Genomic DNA, 13,621 nt, shown 5'->3' with positions numbered 1-13,621 from the left:
TTCTTACGGAAGGCCGGTGGGTCTTCTCAGGTGTCCGCGCATGCCTGCATGATGTCATGCATGGAGGTCGTCTGGGGTCTTTTCCCATCATCAAAAACTGGATAAAACCGCAATATGTCCTAAACTGCGCCATTTTGACTGTATGACTCTATATCCAACTAAAACAAAACAAACATTTGTATAATTTCAGTTTTCTTATCCTGGTTTCTACTTTCTATGAGAGTAAAATTATATGAACAAAGTGACTATAAAATATTTCATTTTACTTTACGGAATAAAATTTCATTTCATATTTGAACGATAGAAGTAGGACATGTCTTTAATATTTTTCAGATCTCTAGAGCGGTCTGTAAGTGATTTACAAGACCTGTTAGCATAATAGGTAAACATAATTATGACATAGTAACCGATATTTTATTCATTTATTTATTTGGCCTAATATACAGCATTCAAAAGGCTCTACTTATAATAATCATCATAACTGGACAAAATTTAATCAAGTCAGTGATTTTTCCCGGATGAAATTATCGATCAGGGCCAAAACAATTGTAAGACAGGCAATCCAGTCAGATGAATTGATAATCAAGGGAGAGAATTCTAGAGAGACAACCTTGCTCTAAATATTTATTTATAGCCTCAATATGCTGCAAATAATGCAGTTTGTAAGTTACATAAAACATATCTGTTAAATGTTACCTTTATTATATGTTTTAGAGGGCTGGTCATGAATTTTAATTTTGTTTTAGTCAAGGATTTAGCTAACCTCTTAAAGCAATAGTAGGACGAAGTATAGCCAATCAAAAAAAAAAAAATGGACAAAAATAGCCCTGGAGTTTTACGAATTTATCAATCGCATAATACAAAGCAATCTTTCCAGCGATATAGAATTTGAGCAAATTGAAAGTTGATTCCTGAATAATGTACAATTATTAATTCTTTTCACTATTTATTTTTGGAATACATACTGTGATTATTGGTGGGAATCTCAAGCGAAAAAGCGATCGAAGACCATTAAGATAAATGTGTATAAACATAAAATTCTCGCAAAAGTGGGACTATGAATTAAAACGCAGGTAAAATTCAATTTAAATACACATTCAATATGATATTGGCCAAAGTTATGAGCGGTCGCAACTGTTTGAGCATCCCACAAACATAACCTATATTATATGAACTCCCGGCAACATTATAGTATCATATAATATCACATGAATACACCGACTTCCGTGTATGAACTAGAAAATGCACATGGCTGATTAAGTACTTGACTATGGAGACATCCATGCGTGAATTTACCATGACGGAGTTAATTTTACTTTGTACTGTTCTTAGTGTTATGCCGTCCTTATACTACAGTGTAAAGGTACAAACGCAGTGCGGACCAGTGGATGGAATTCAAACTGATGGAGTAAATAGTTTCCGAGGTATTCCGTATGCTTTGCCGCCTGTCGGACGATTAAGATGGAAGCCGCCAGTTGAACTCAGTCCAGAGAAGGGAAACTGCTGGAACGGAACTCTACTGGCGCACAAATATGGAAACACGTGTTTTCAAATAAGTTTTACAGATCCAAAACGGCAGCAGTTGCTTGGAAGCGAGGATTGTTTATACCTAAATGTTATATCACCATCACTGAACCCGACTGCCCTTAAACCCGTTATGGTATGGATACATGGTGGATATTTGCAATGCTTAAATGGCAACTGGCCGCTGTATATGCCTACAGAAAAGCTGGCGAAGGAAACCGATACCGTAATTGTAGGATTTAATTATCGACTGCATGCATTCGGCTTCATGGCTCTTCAAGTGTTGGCTGACCAGTCGCCGACGAATACATCGGGAAATTACGGATTCATGGATATGATTGCAGTTTTGAAATGGGTACAGTCTAACATCAAAAACTTTGGTGGAGATCCGAACCGGGTAACTGTCTTTCAAATTAATGAAACAGAGTAACTATATGTTCAACTTATTTTTAAATGTTTTATTGTAACATTCTCATTTTTCACTGAATCTTACTAGAATCTTGGAGCTACAAAACTTCAGTATATAATTCATGTTTGACCTTGTTATAAACTCTTTTATTTATTTCATGTTTTTTTTTTGACAACACTTTCCTAAACTACATGTATTTATTCGTGTCCATTTTCTTACATCTTATAGATTTGTGAAAACATACATTGTATCAGATATGTAATAACTCAGTATTTTATCAAACTTTTTACTCTGCATTTACATATGATACTTGTAAATGTGTTCTTTGCATGATATTTGCAGGTGACTGTATTTGGTCAGAGCTCTGGAGGAACTTCAATATTTGCTTTGTTATCTTCCCCTTTTTGTAAGGGCCTCTTTCAAAGAGCATGGATGTTATCGGGATCACCCATATTGAACAAGACTGCCAACGATGCTTTCAAAGACAATGAAATATTCTTGAAAAACACCAATTGTACCGATATTAACTGTTTATATTCACTTTCGTCTACTGAAGTGACCTTTGCAGTCCCTTGGACATCTTATCCATACTGGGCAATGACAGATCAAGGAGATTTACCACGGAACGGCTACTTTGATGGAGCGCTTGCAATTGTTGATGGTAATCCGAATTTATTCTCGATAAATTATTAGACAACATAACTTTTAACAAGAGCTCGTAGAACACGAAATGCCCCCCCCCCCCCCCCCCCCCCCCCCACCACTTGATGCATTCAGTATTGAACAAGGAACAGAAATTATATGGTCATTGTGCACAAAAGTTCTACTGTTCTTGGTCAAAGTGACATTGACATTTGATCTATTGACCTAAAAATCAATAGGGGTCATCTGCTGGTCATGATAAAACTCCATATTAAGTTTCATGATCCTAGACCCTAGCATTCTCAAGTTGTCGTCCGGACACATTTTAACTGTTCTAGATCACTGTGACCATGACCTTTGCCCTACTGACCTCAAAAAATCAATAGGGGTCATCTGCTGGTCATGATCAACCTCCCTATCAGCTTTCGTGATCCTAGGCCAAAGCTTTCTTGAGTTATCATCCGGAAACTGTTAAACTATTCCTGGTTACTGTGACTTTGACCTATGACCTACTGACCTAAAAATCAATAGGGGTCATCTGCTGGTCATGTACAACCTCTCTATCAACTTGCATGATCCTAGGCCCAACCTTATTGAGTTATCATCCGGAAACCGTTAAACTGTTCTGGGTCACTGCTACCTTGACCTTTGACCTGCTGACCTCAAAATCAATAGAGATCATCTGCTGGTCATGACCAACCACCCTATCACCTTTAATGATCCTAGGCCCAAGCGTTCTCGAGTTATCATCCGGAACCTGTTTAATTGCTCTGGGTCACTGTGACATTGACCTTTGACCTACTGATTTCAAAATCAATAGGGGTCATCTACTGGTTATGACCAACCATCCTATATATTTTCATGATCCTTAGCCCAGGCGTTCTTGAGTTATCATCCGGAAACGGACTGGTCTACTTACTGACCGACCGACCGACATCTGCAAAACAATATACCCCCCCCCCCCCCCCACACACACCCCCACCCCACCCTTCTTCGAAAAGGGGCATAAAAATACATGAAAACTTAAAATTGTTGATTCATCAAAACAGTTTGCTTACATGGCACAACGTTCGCATGAAGCAAAGATCACAATATCACACTAGATATTTCACATCTCTTATGTTATATAATACACTGTTCTGAAACAATTTATTTTCAACATAGGAAGGTCCGCAAGACAAATTGTTTTAACTTCCACAACAAGATTCTAGCGTTACCATTAAAAGGTGATCACATGGTGGGCCCCTGTATTTCTTTGGAGGGTCAGTAAATTTTCTTGTCGGGCTGGGCTAAACGTTAGGATATAAATTTTGGGACTAGGCTAACACCTCGCTGCCAAATTATCATATTGACCCAATATATTTCTTTACATGGTTGAGGGTCACTTTACCATACCAAATAATTAAAATTGCAGTACTTCTTCCATAAGTCGTACAATATATAATTTTTGTTTTCACACAGGAGTTGTGCTTACTGAGGCACCGTTTGAAGCTTGGTCACATGGAAAGATGGTTGACGTTCCTCTACTCATAGGTACACATTTCTTTTTATACCCATTTTAGTTTATGAGTTAGCATTCGCCAGAAAGTGTCTAATTAATAAATGACCATGTGAATGCAGATATGTAAATAAGCGAAGACATTTAATACCATGTGATTTTCTCCATTGAAATCTGAAACACCATAATTCAAACATAAGACAGTAAAACACTGTTTCCAATTTTTCTTCGCAGTTTGTGTACACTTTATTTTACAGGTTCTTGCGCAAACGAAATTGACAGTGACCCCACTGACAAGTCGATCAATAATTGGACATGGACACAATACGAAGACCACGTGAAGCAGTATCTAGGAACATTTGGTGGTAATATCGCGAACATAGCTCTTAAATTATACCCACCTAACCTTATTTCACCGGAATTCCAATTTACAAGTATGGCAAGTGATTTACGAATGAATTGTCCAACCGATGTATTGTCTCTGCACGCGGCTTCCGCATTTACGTCGCCAGTATATCGTTACGTTGTGACATCAACTCCGTCGTCCCCAGTTTTTGCTGTAGGAATTCCCTTTCCAGCGACGTATTCATTTCACCTTTGGGATGTGTTTGCATTCTTTGGATTTATACCAGACTACATAAAGCACCCAACAGACTTTAATATAGAATGGCAACGTAATGTTAAACAAGAAGTGATGACCTTTGTAAGAACAGGGAAACCATCAACATTTTCTTGGAAACCGTTTCCTTTTGTGACAGCCAGTTTGTCGCATACAACAGAGGCAATAACCGCCTATCATCCAGTTCAGTGTGACTTCTGGCTGAAAAATGGATTTTTTGACTATGCGTGGATAAATTAATTCGGAATTATTGCCAATTTGAAAACACATTTATTGAAGAAAAAATACATGAAATATTTTATGACTTATACATTTGCTACTTCACGGAAACTCTTTCTTAAGATTTTTTTAAATGTTACGCAGTTCAGTGCTGCACTATATTCTATAAAGTTTTTAATCAGACTGCTTAAGAACTTTATAGAATATAGTGCAGCATTAAGCACCTCTTCTTGTCTTGCTAAAAGTCTTTACCTAAGCCGATTACTTCGTGACTAAATATTCTGTTTACATCAGTATTTATAAATAAAGAACGTAATATTTTGAGCAGACCTGTGGTAATTGAAAATGTAATTATAATTAATTGTAATTTAATTATATTTCCAGATTAATTGAATGTTATTTGTAAATGAAGATTTTTTTACAATTACATTTAATTGTGTTTAATTAATTACAATGCAATGTTGGGATGTAATTGACAATTAAATACACTAATTCAGTAAACTCAACTAAGATAATAGAAATTTATTATACCAGTGACAACTGTAAAAACATGCTAAGTTCCATTTCATAGCAGTGAAAAAAACAAAATATAATAATTATTATGGGCAGCCTTAATCCCCATGACCTGGCTCCTTTTGTCCTTATAAATTTGTTTTCTCACTTTTTACTGACGAACCCCCCCCCCCCCCCCCCCCCCCCCCACCAGATATCTGGGAATTTTAAGCCAACTGCAAGCACTGCTTAAGTGAAATAAGTGACAGTATAAATGTAACTTTGTGAAACATATACGGGTTAGTGCAAATTCATTTGATTTTGTGCCAGTTGGAAATGAAAACAATTTTGTCAATGATACCTATATAATACCTGCTTAATACCAAAACAGTATTCACTCCACCTCAATGAATTTATTTTACAGTAAAAAGAGAGTACTAAATTTCAGTCCTTTCCAATATTAACTCTAAAATTTAGAAGACATTATATCATAAATTTTGAAAAAGACATATCATAAAACTGGACTTGTTAAAAAGTATTTATATTTTAAAAGAAAGCACCGTAATCTGTTAGTAGATACATCAAAGAAGTGTGATAAACCAGCTGCAGACCAAAAACAGGTTACTGATTGTTTGGCAGGAATCAACAAATACTCTCCATTAGATCAAAGACAAACAATGATAGCAGATGCACTGGTGTCTTCCATTGCTGGAGATCTTATTCCACTTTCAGTGGTTGAAAGTCAGTACTTCAAAAATCTAATGGACAAGCCAAATACGAAATGCCAGGTGCCCAGTCGAAAATATCTGACATCAAACTCATCCAAGAAAAATGTACAGATGTTCAAGGTCAGATCAAAAGACAGCTTAAATCTGCATAGAGTATGTGTTTAACACTAGATCTATCGGCAAATGAGAGCTTTCCTAGGTGTCACTGGACATTTCATTCAGGACTGGCAGTTAAATCTGTTATGTTAGCCTGCTCTAGGTTAAAAGGCAGACATACTGCAGAAAAAAAGAATATAAGGAGACCATTGCTTGCTTTAAAATCGGATGTGAGAGTTCAAATGTTGTCACTGACAATGCAGATAACATGATCAAAGCTTTCAACATTTCTGTGCCAGACTTTGAAACTTTTGATCATTTGCCTACGCGCTAATGCGCCTTTGTTACAGCTTGCTATTAAAGATGGTCTGTGTGAATATGGAAATCATTTAAAAACTTGATTTCAAAGGTCTCCAGTATTTTCAGTTCTGTTAGAAAATCTGCACTTGCATCGGAAATTCAGTCAGAAGAGAAACGTTTACACGCAACTAATACTACACGTTTGAATTCTCAGATTTATATGCTGGAGTCAGTTTTACAGTGTTTGAAGAAAAACTGAAGTCTGGATTATCCTCATAAGCTGATATATTATGAACGAAAAATTATGGAAAAAAATATGTGCAATCCTCAAGTCCTTGGAAGAAGCAGCATTGGAGGTTCAAAAAGAAAAGACAGTTAGCCTAGTGCAAGTTTGACTGCAACTTTGTGTGTATCACTATAAACACAACTAAAACTATGGCAAGCACATACAACACAAAAATGGTCATAACACTGAGGGCATCACTCAAAAGGACTCAAAATACGAGGAAAATGAAGATTATATTCTTGCCACAAGTTTGGATCCACGATTTAAGTTGTCATGGTGCAAATTTGATTGTGAAAGAGAACAGCACATCACCACCCTGAAAATGAAATCCAGCACAGTTAATATGTCCGCTGAAGCTGACTCATCACCACAGAAGCTTCAAAGACCTGCTACTGACATCTTTAGTTTTTTAACCAAGACACCATACCTAGAACTAGTAATGAAACTGATATATCTGGCTGATGATACAATGGAATTTTCTGAAGCCCTCTTCAGTACTGGGAACTTTACTCTGACAAATCCCCTGCTTTGAGCAAACTGGCTCTGACTTACGTAGCTATTCCATCTTCCTCAGAACCTGTGAAAAGGCTTTTCACCATTGGTGGTAAAATACTTCGAGCTGAGAGTTGCTTCTAACTGACAAGAACTTTGAAACCCTGTTGTTTCTAAAGTGCAACAATTCCATAGAGAGAGAGTTTAGAGCAATTATGCATAACCTGTGTATATCAGAAAACATTTCATCCACTTGTGAGACTTCAGTGTGTATCATAAAATCTGGAAAAAAAACATGATGATTCACCATTTACACCATTTACACTACTTGTTGAATATAACCTGAGTAAATTGACTTGCATAATGTATTTTTTGAAATTATAAAAGTTGTATATGTAGCTTTTTTGTTTGTAATTGAAATGTAATTAATTACATTAGACAATGAAAACATGTGTAATTAGTTTCCCAAAACGACTGTAATTGTAATTTAATTGATTTAAATGTCAAGTAATTGTAATATAATTAATTACATAAAAAAGTAATTGACCTAAGGTCCGACTTTTAAAAATAATTATTCAATCAACCGAGACCAAGTTGTTTCATAGTTTGTCTTGGTACCTTTGGATATACGTTAAATTATAAATACATTTAGTGCTGTACATGTAGTTTGTGTACTTACTTTTTTAAGTATTTTGCCATTCTTGACTTGCAACGTTACTCTAGAGATAAACTGTGGATTGGTTATTGACATCATAAAGGCAATTTCAGTTTTTGGGCGAGATCCGTATGCTATGTCTCCTGTTGGGCGCTTCAGATGGAAGACACCTTAAATACTTTATCCAAAGATGGAAAATTGTCGGAATGGAACACATACTGCGAACGCACAGGGAACACGTACTTCCAAATAAGCCCGCAGTACACTAAACGTAAAGCTTTTATCGGTAGCTAAAGCTATTTGTACCGACATGTACTAAGTCCAGATTTGAAACCAGAAAAGCTTAAACGGTTATGATGTGGATTCATTGCGGAGGCTTTCAAATGTCAAATGGAAACTTGCCGTTATATGCGCCAAACATGCTAACTGAAATATTAGCCATGAAAACTGATTTAGTTTATGTAGGATTTAATCACCGTCTGCATAAATTCGGCAGACAACTCCACGACTAAAACATCCGGTAAACACGATAATTGTCCTGCAATGGAATCAGCTGAATATATGAACTTTTGGTTGCGATCCAAATCAGGTATATAGTTATTCTCGCCGTCTTATCTGATCACGTTTCGTTGTCTCTGGTCCTCGGTCAAAAATGAGTCTGTAAGCCTAATTTCCTCTACTAGAAAAAATAAATAAGATTTCAAAAATCTTATAAAACATAGTAAAAAGTATCCGCTTTAATAATTTACAGGCATTTAAAAATGTTGCCTATTTTGTAGCAATCCGCAGAAATATCACACAGAGTAAACAGTGATATCTTTCAACCACCTGAAGAAAACAGACAAAACAACTAACTGTTAAAGACATAAGAAATGGCAAGCAATGTATACAATGTCAATAAATACACTTAAAATGTAATGGCTTAAAACTAGGGACTTCACAATTTCAGAGAACTACTTCCTACGATACAACGATTCAAAAGTACTTCAATCCGGGACGACACCGTATCTAGATGGACATATGAACGTTTTTTTCCGTTTTGGCTGACTTTCAATTGTAGACCTAACCATCTCTACGTAGCTTGGAATATCCATTCATATATTCATTTTTTACACAATTACTTATTCCACACAGTCCTATCAACACCATAAATAACCTTTTGGAAATAAATGCCAGAGACATAAAACTTTACTCTTATTTTGGTACTTCCGTATCTTGCTTAGAGACCAAGGTACAGTTCTTTAATAATAAAATGTGTTTTAATCTATAACTTTTGTAAGAAATAAAATGTTGAACAGTGGATGGGGCATTGGGACCACACTGACATCCTTTTTGGAAATATAAGTTTTTGTTTTAGGCAGACAGCTTTTTTAAGAGAAAAACATTTATCCCATTCGGTGGTGGATACCAGTTCACTGTTTCTTGTTTCGTGTGTCGCTTATGTCACGCCTTTTTACTAACTCAGTTGATATATTTCGCAACAGAACGTCAATATCGATGCATTACTACAGTACTTACAAATGTTTACGTTCTGCTTCTTCCTCATTTTTTTTATCAGGCTCATTATAAAGGTAATCATCTTTTAAAAGGCACAGATTCCTCAGTTTGGCAATAAGGTCTTATGTTACCGTTAAATATTTCTACATGTCTCCGTTACTGAGGAGAGAACAAGGTAGGCTGCAGTACGTCTTCCGTAAATCAGGAAGTGTTGTTTTCACGCAGGTATTGTGCTTACTGAAGCACCATTTGACGCTTGGCCACATGGAAATTCGATCGACCTCCATCAACTCATAAGAAAATATATCGCGTTTTCTGCCATTTCTATTTTTACGGTTAAGCTCCTTTTCGCAAGTGGCATATTGGATCATCTTGTAAAGGCAGATAGGTAAATAGATAGATATTTGAATGTAAATTGTACATTCTTATATTGTATCGGGGGATTTGCAGAAAATCTACATAAGATATATTGCTACTTTTACTTTTTCTCCCTTGTAAAATTTTTAAAGCAGTCATAAACGAAATGAACGTAAGTAGATGTTATACGCTATTCAATGAAGTAGTTCTTAAGAACCATAAGTAGTTATGTAAGCTAAACAACGTTATCAATCGCACAATGTTCTGTTTAAATGAGTGTTAATAAAGTAGGTTTAAACAAGAAAGATAATTTCTAAAACTAAGACTTGTGACTTTTTGTTAAAGTATTATTTAAGCAACGGGCTACAATCGCTAAAATGTTTCGCTTAATACTTCGGGATTTACGGTATATCATGATGAACGCTGCTCAAGGAATATCGCTACTTATTAGTAGTATTCTGCCATTCCTGACTTGTGATGTTACTGTTCAGACAAACTGTGGATTGGTTAATGGCATTGTAAAGGATGGTGCTTTCAGTTTTCGAGGGATTCCGTATGCTTCGCCTCCTGTTGGGCGCCTCAGATGGAAGCCACCAGAAGCGCTCAGTCCAAAGACGGGAAATTGTTGGAATGGAACATTTACTGCGAATACATATGGGAACACGTGCTTCCAAATAAGCCCGGAGGATCCTGAACGTAAAACTTTAATCGGTAGCGAAGACTGTTTGTACCTAAATGTACTAAGTCCAGATTTGAAACCAGAAATGCCTAAGCCAGTTATGGTGTGGATTCATGGAGGAAGTTTACAAGTTTCAAATGGAAACTGGCCGTTATACATGCCAACTGAAAAATTAGCCATGGAAACTGATATCGTATATGTAGGATTTAATTATCGTCTGCATGCATTCGGCTTCATGTCTCTACAAATGTTGGCGGACAATTCCACGACTAAAACATCCGGTAACTACGGCTTCATGGACATGATAGCTGTCCTGCAATGGGTTCACCTGAATATAAGAAATTTCGGTGGCGATCCAAATCAGGTATAGGTTTATCCTTGCCGTCTTATTTGATCTAAAATATTTCTTCTTCTTTCCATTTCGCCTCGAGATAATAAACTTGATTTTTATGGTACAAATTCCTTTCTTATTTTACTTTCAAAGTGACACGTACAATAAAATTTAACTTTAATTACACTTATATAATTTGAAAATTAAGGGTCTTAAACAATTACATTTTCAGGTTACAGTATTCGGGCAAAGTTCAGGAGGAACAGCGATATTTGCCTTACTGGCTTCTCCACTCTGCAAAGGTCTGTTCCATAAAGCCTGGCTCCTATCTGCTTCACCCATCTTGAACAAGACAGCTTCAGAAGCCTACACCGATAACGAAGCTTTCCTGAGAAATGCAAATTGTTCCAACATAGATTGTCTATATTCCCTAACATCTGCTGAAGTGACCTTTGCTGTTCCGTGGATGAAATATCCATACTGGGCAATGTTAGATCAAGGGGATTTACCTACCAAATATTATTTTGACGGAGCTATTGCGGTAGTTGATGGTAAACATAATTTTTATTTTTATTTGCTGCAATTGTACAACATTAACTTTTAAGTAATGTAAAATTCGTTGTTTCATTAATTTTGATTTTAATTATATGGATTGGTTTGCTAGTCTTACAAAGTGACGTGATGCAAAGAAAATATCAGTTAGAGAGCTGTTAGTAAACAGTTTCCGGCCTGAAACAGGGTTGTGTTGATAGTATCTCGGAAACGGTAGGCTGCTTAATACTTGCATAAAATGCTGCCAGCCAATCTGTATCAGTCGATGGATCCCTTCATATTTTAAATATTACCCTTCATATTTCAAATATTACATTAATTGCATCACACATTTGTTAACAAATACAGGCTTTCGGCAGACTTCCCAATTTCGTGTTACTTTCAATGTATTCCCATTCTTGTGAAGATTTCTCTGAGACTGTAACCGACTTATTCCGGCACGTCTCCACGGGTCGGTGTTACGATAGTTTTTTTTGTTTAAAAAAAAAACAACGAAAAAGACCGAAGCCTTTCGGATCCTATGGAGGTTTTTTACCTTGCTTTCTGTGCAAACAATTGCAAATGCACTGTCATGTTGAGAACCAATTATTGCAATCTATAAACCGGACGAGACTCTTACTAAGTTGTCTCCTTTTTTGCTTAATCGATTCATGGTAAACCAATACGTATACTTCGCATATCTTTCATTCTCAGTTTTGTTGATCAGTTGCATAATAAACGGGCCTCTACTAGCTTTTTCAAAAGCTAACCATGTGAAAATATAGGATGGGAAAATGAGCAAATCAAAATCAGGAACAATGAAACAGATATTTATTTCATTTTGTTTTGGCGTATGCCATTAGTGTTTGTAGTGCTGGGGCTGACTCAAATACTGGTATATATGGGAATGAAAATCGCATAGGATATTTCCTTCTAAAAGGAGCTGTTGGGAAAGGTCGTACAATATCCTCTATATATTTTCTAGGTGTGGTGATTCCAGAAGCACCATTTGATGCCTGGGCTAACGGAAACATGGTGGATGTTCCATTACTTATTGGTTTGTGATTTATTTACAAGTTTATGTTCAATATTCGTATATTTATAAAATGACGTGGTTTGCTACTTTGAGAGAACTGAATATCAGTCTTGTTTCACGAACAAATCAATGTGTTTTAGACGGGAGGAGTAATTACATCATATTTGAAATAATTTAGGAGTAGTTTTTAGCGGAAGTTTTATTTTACAATTATTTGTTTGATTTTTACGCGGCGGCGTGCTTTTAAGGTAATATGTACATTTTGCATATAACATTAACATTTTCCGAAACAAATTCGTTCCATGCAAGCAAGATCAAGTGCCGAGCTTTCTGTTCTGATCTACCCATATCTATTTTATCTTTTAGGGTCATGTGCAAATGAAATAGACTACAATCCGCTTGACATGACCATCAACAACTGGACATGGACACACTATGAAGAACACGTTAATGAAACAATTGGGACATTTGGTCGACTTGTACTTGAAACAGCTTTTAAATTGTACCCAAGTCACCACATTACACCGGAATTCCAGCTGACCAGTATGGCGAGCGATATTCGAGCTAATTGTCCGAATGACGTTATGAGTTTGTATGCAGCGGCTACGTTCAGCTCACCAGTATATCGTTATGTAGTCACAGCGAAACCTTCAGTACCCATTCATGCTGTTGGGATACCGTTCCCTGCATCGTACTCTATGCACATGTGGGATGTTTTTGCTTTCTTCGGTTTTATTCCCGATTATATAAAACATCCTACAGACAGTGATATCCAATGGCAACGCAATGTTCAAAACGAGGTTTTGGAATTTGTGCGCACAGGGAAACCGTTTACGTCCTCCTGGAAGCCATACCCTGCAGTGACAGCTAATTTATCTTTTGTGACTGAAGCAATGTCTGCTTACAATCCTGTGCAATGTGAATTTTGGCTTCAGAATGGCTTCTTTAGTTATTCTTGGATAAACTGATGGTTTGTTACGAAAATAAAAGTCTATCAATTAAAATGATAATGATTGGTGTACCCCTATTCACTCTGACCGTCCGTTTGTCGGTTCGGAACATTGTTCTATCTGGGTCATTACGTTGTTGCCTTTAAATATGTAACACGACGTTGCCGTGTGTGTTACGCAGTCATTGTCCATTATCCGATCTTAAGACCAAGGTCACAAACAGTCAAATACGAAAGTGTTTCAGATTTCGTACATTTTTGTCTACGTCCTAGTTTTTGTA

At 36.5% G+C, this 13,621-nt stretch overlaps 2 protein-coding genes across 3 annotated transcripts; both read left to right on the top strand.

The window, feature by feature from the left end:
* Positions 1–803: 803 nt before the first annotated feature.
* Positions 804–7,970, top strand: LOC123552292 (para-nitrobenzyl esterase-like). 2 transcript variants are annotated; one of them, XM_045341834.2, is made up of 4 exons: positions 829–1,921; positions 2,276–2,594; positions 4,037–4,108; positions 4,331–7,970. In XM_045341834.2, the coding sequence occupies exons 1-4, from the start codon at positions 1,271–1,273 to the stop codon at positions 4,930–4,932; spliced, it is 1,644 nt and encodes a 547-aa protein (XP_045197769.2). In that variant the 5' UTR covers positions 829–1,270; the 3' UTR covers positions 4,933–7,970. The 2 variants fall into 2 exon arrangements, with proteins under 2 accessions (XP_045197770.2, XP_045197769.2); XM_045341835.2 differs by lacking the exon at positions 4,037–4,108 and having other exon boundaries at positions 804–1,921.
* Positions 7,971–10,042: 2,072 nt separating this feature from the next.
* On the top strand, positions 10,043–13,408 carry LOC123552290 (para-nitrobenzyl esterase-like). Its single transcript, XM_045341833.2, has 4 exons — positions 10,043–10,857; positions 11,057–11,375; positions 12,341–12,412; positions 12,758–13,408. Exons 1-4 carry the CDS (start codon positions 10,192–10,194, stop codon positions 13,357–13,359), a joined length of 1,659 nt encoding a protein of 552 aa, XP_045197768.2. The 5' UTR covers positions 10,043–10,191; the 3' UTR covers positions 13,360–13,408.
* Positions 13,409–13,621: the final 213 nt, after the last annotated feature.

This window comes from Mercenaria mercenaria, chromosome 4 (genome assembly GCF_021730395.1).
Source record: "Mercenaria mercenaria strain notata chromosome 4, MADL_Memer_1, whole genome shotgun sequence".
NCBI classification, from domain to species: domain Eukaryota; kingdom Metazoa; phylum Mollusca; class Bivalvia; order Venerida; family Veneridae; genus Mercenaria; species Mercenaria mercenaria.
Note: the sequence above shows the minus strand (reverse complement) of the source record. Positions and strands in the feature narration are given on the sequence as shown.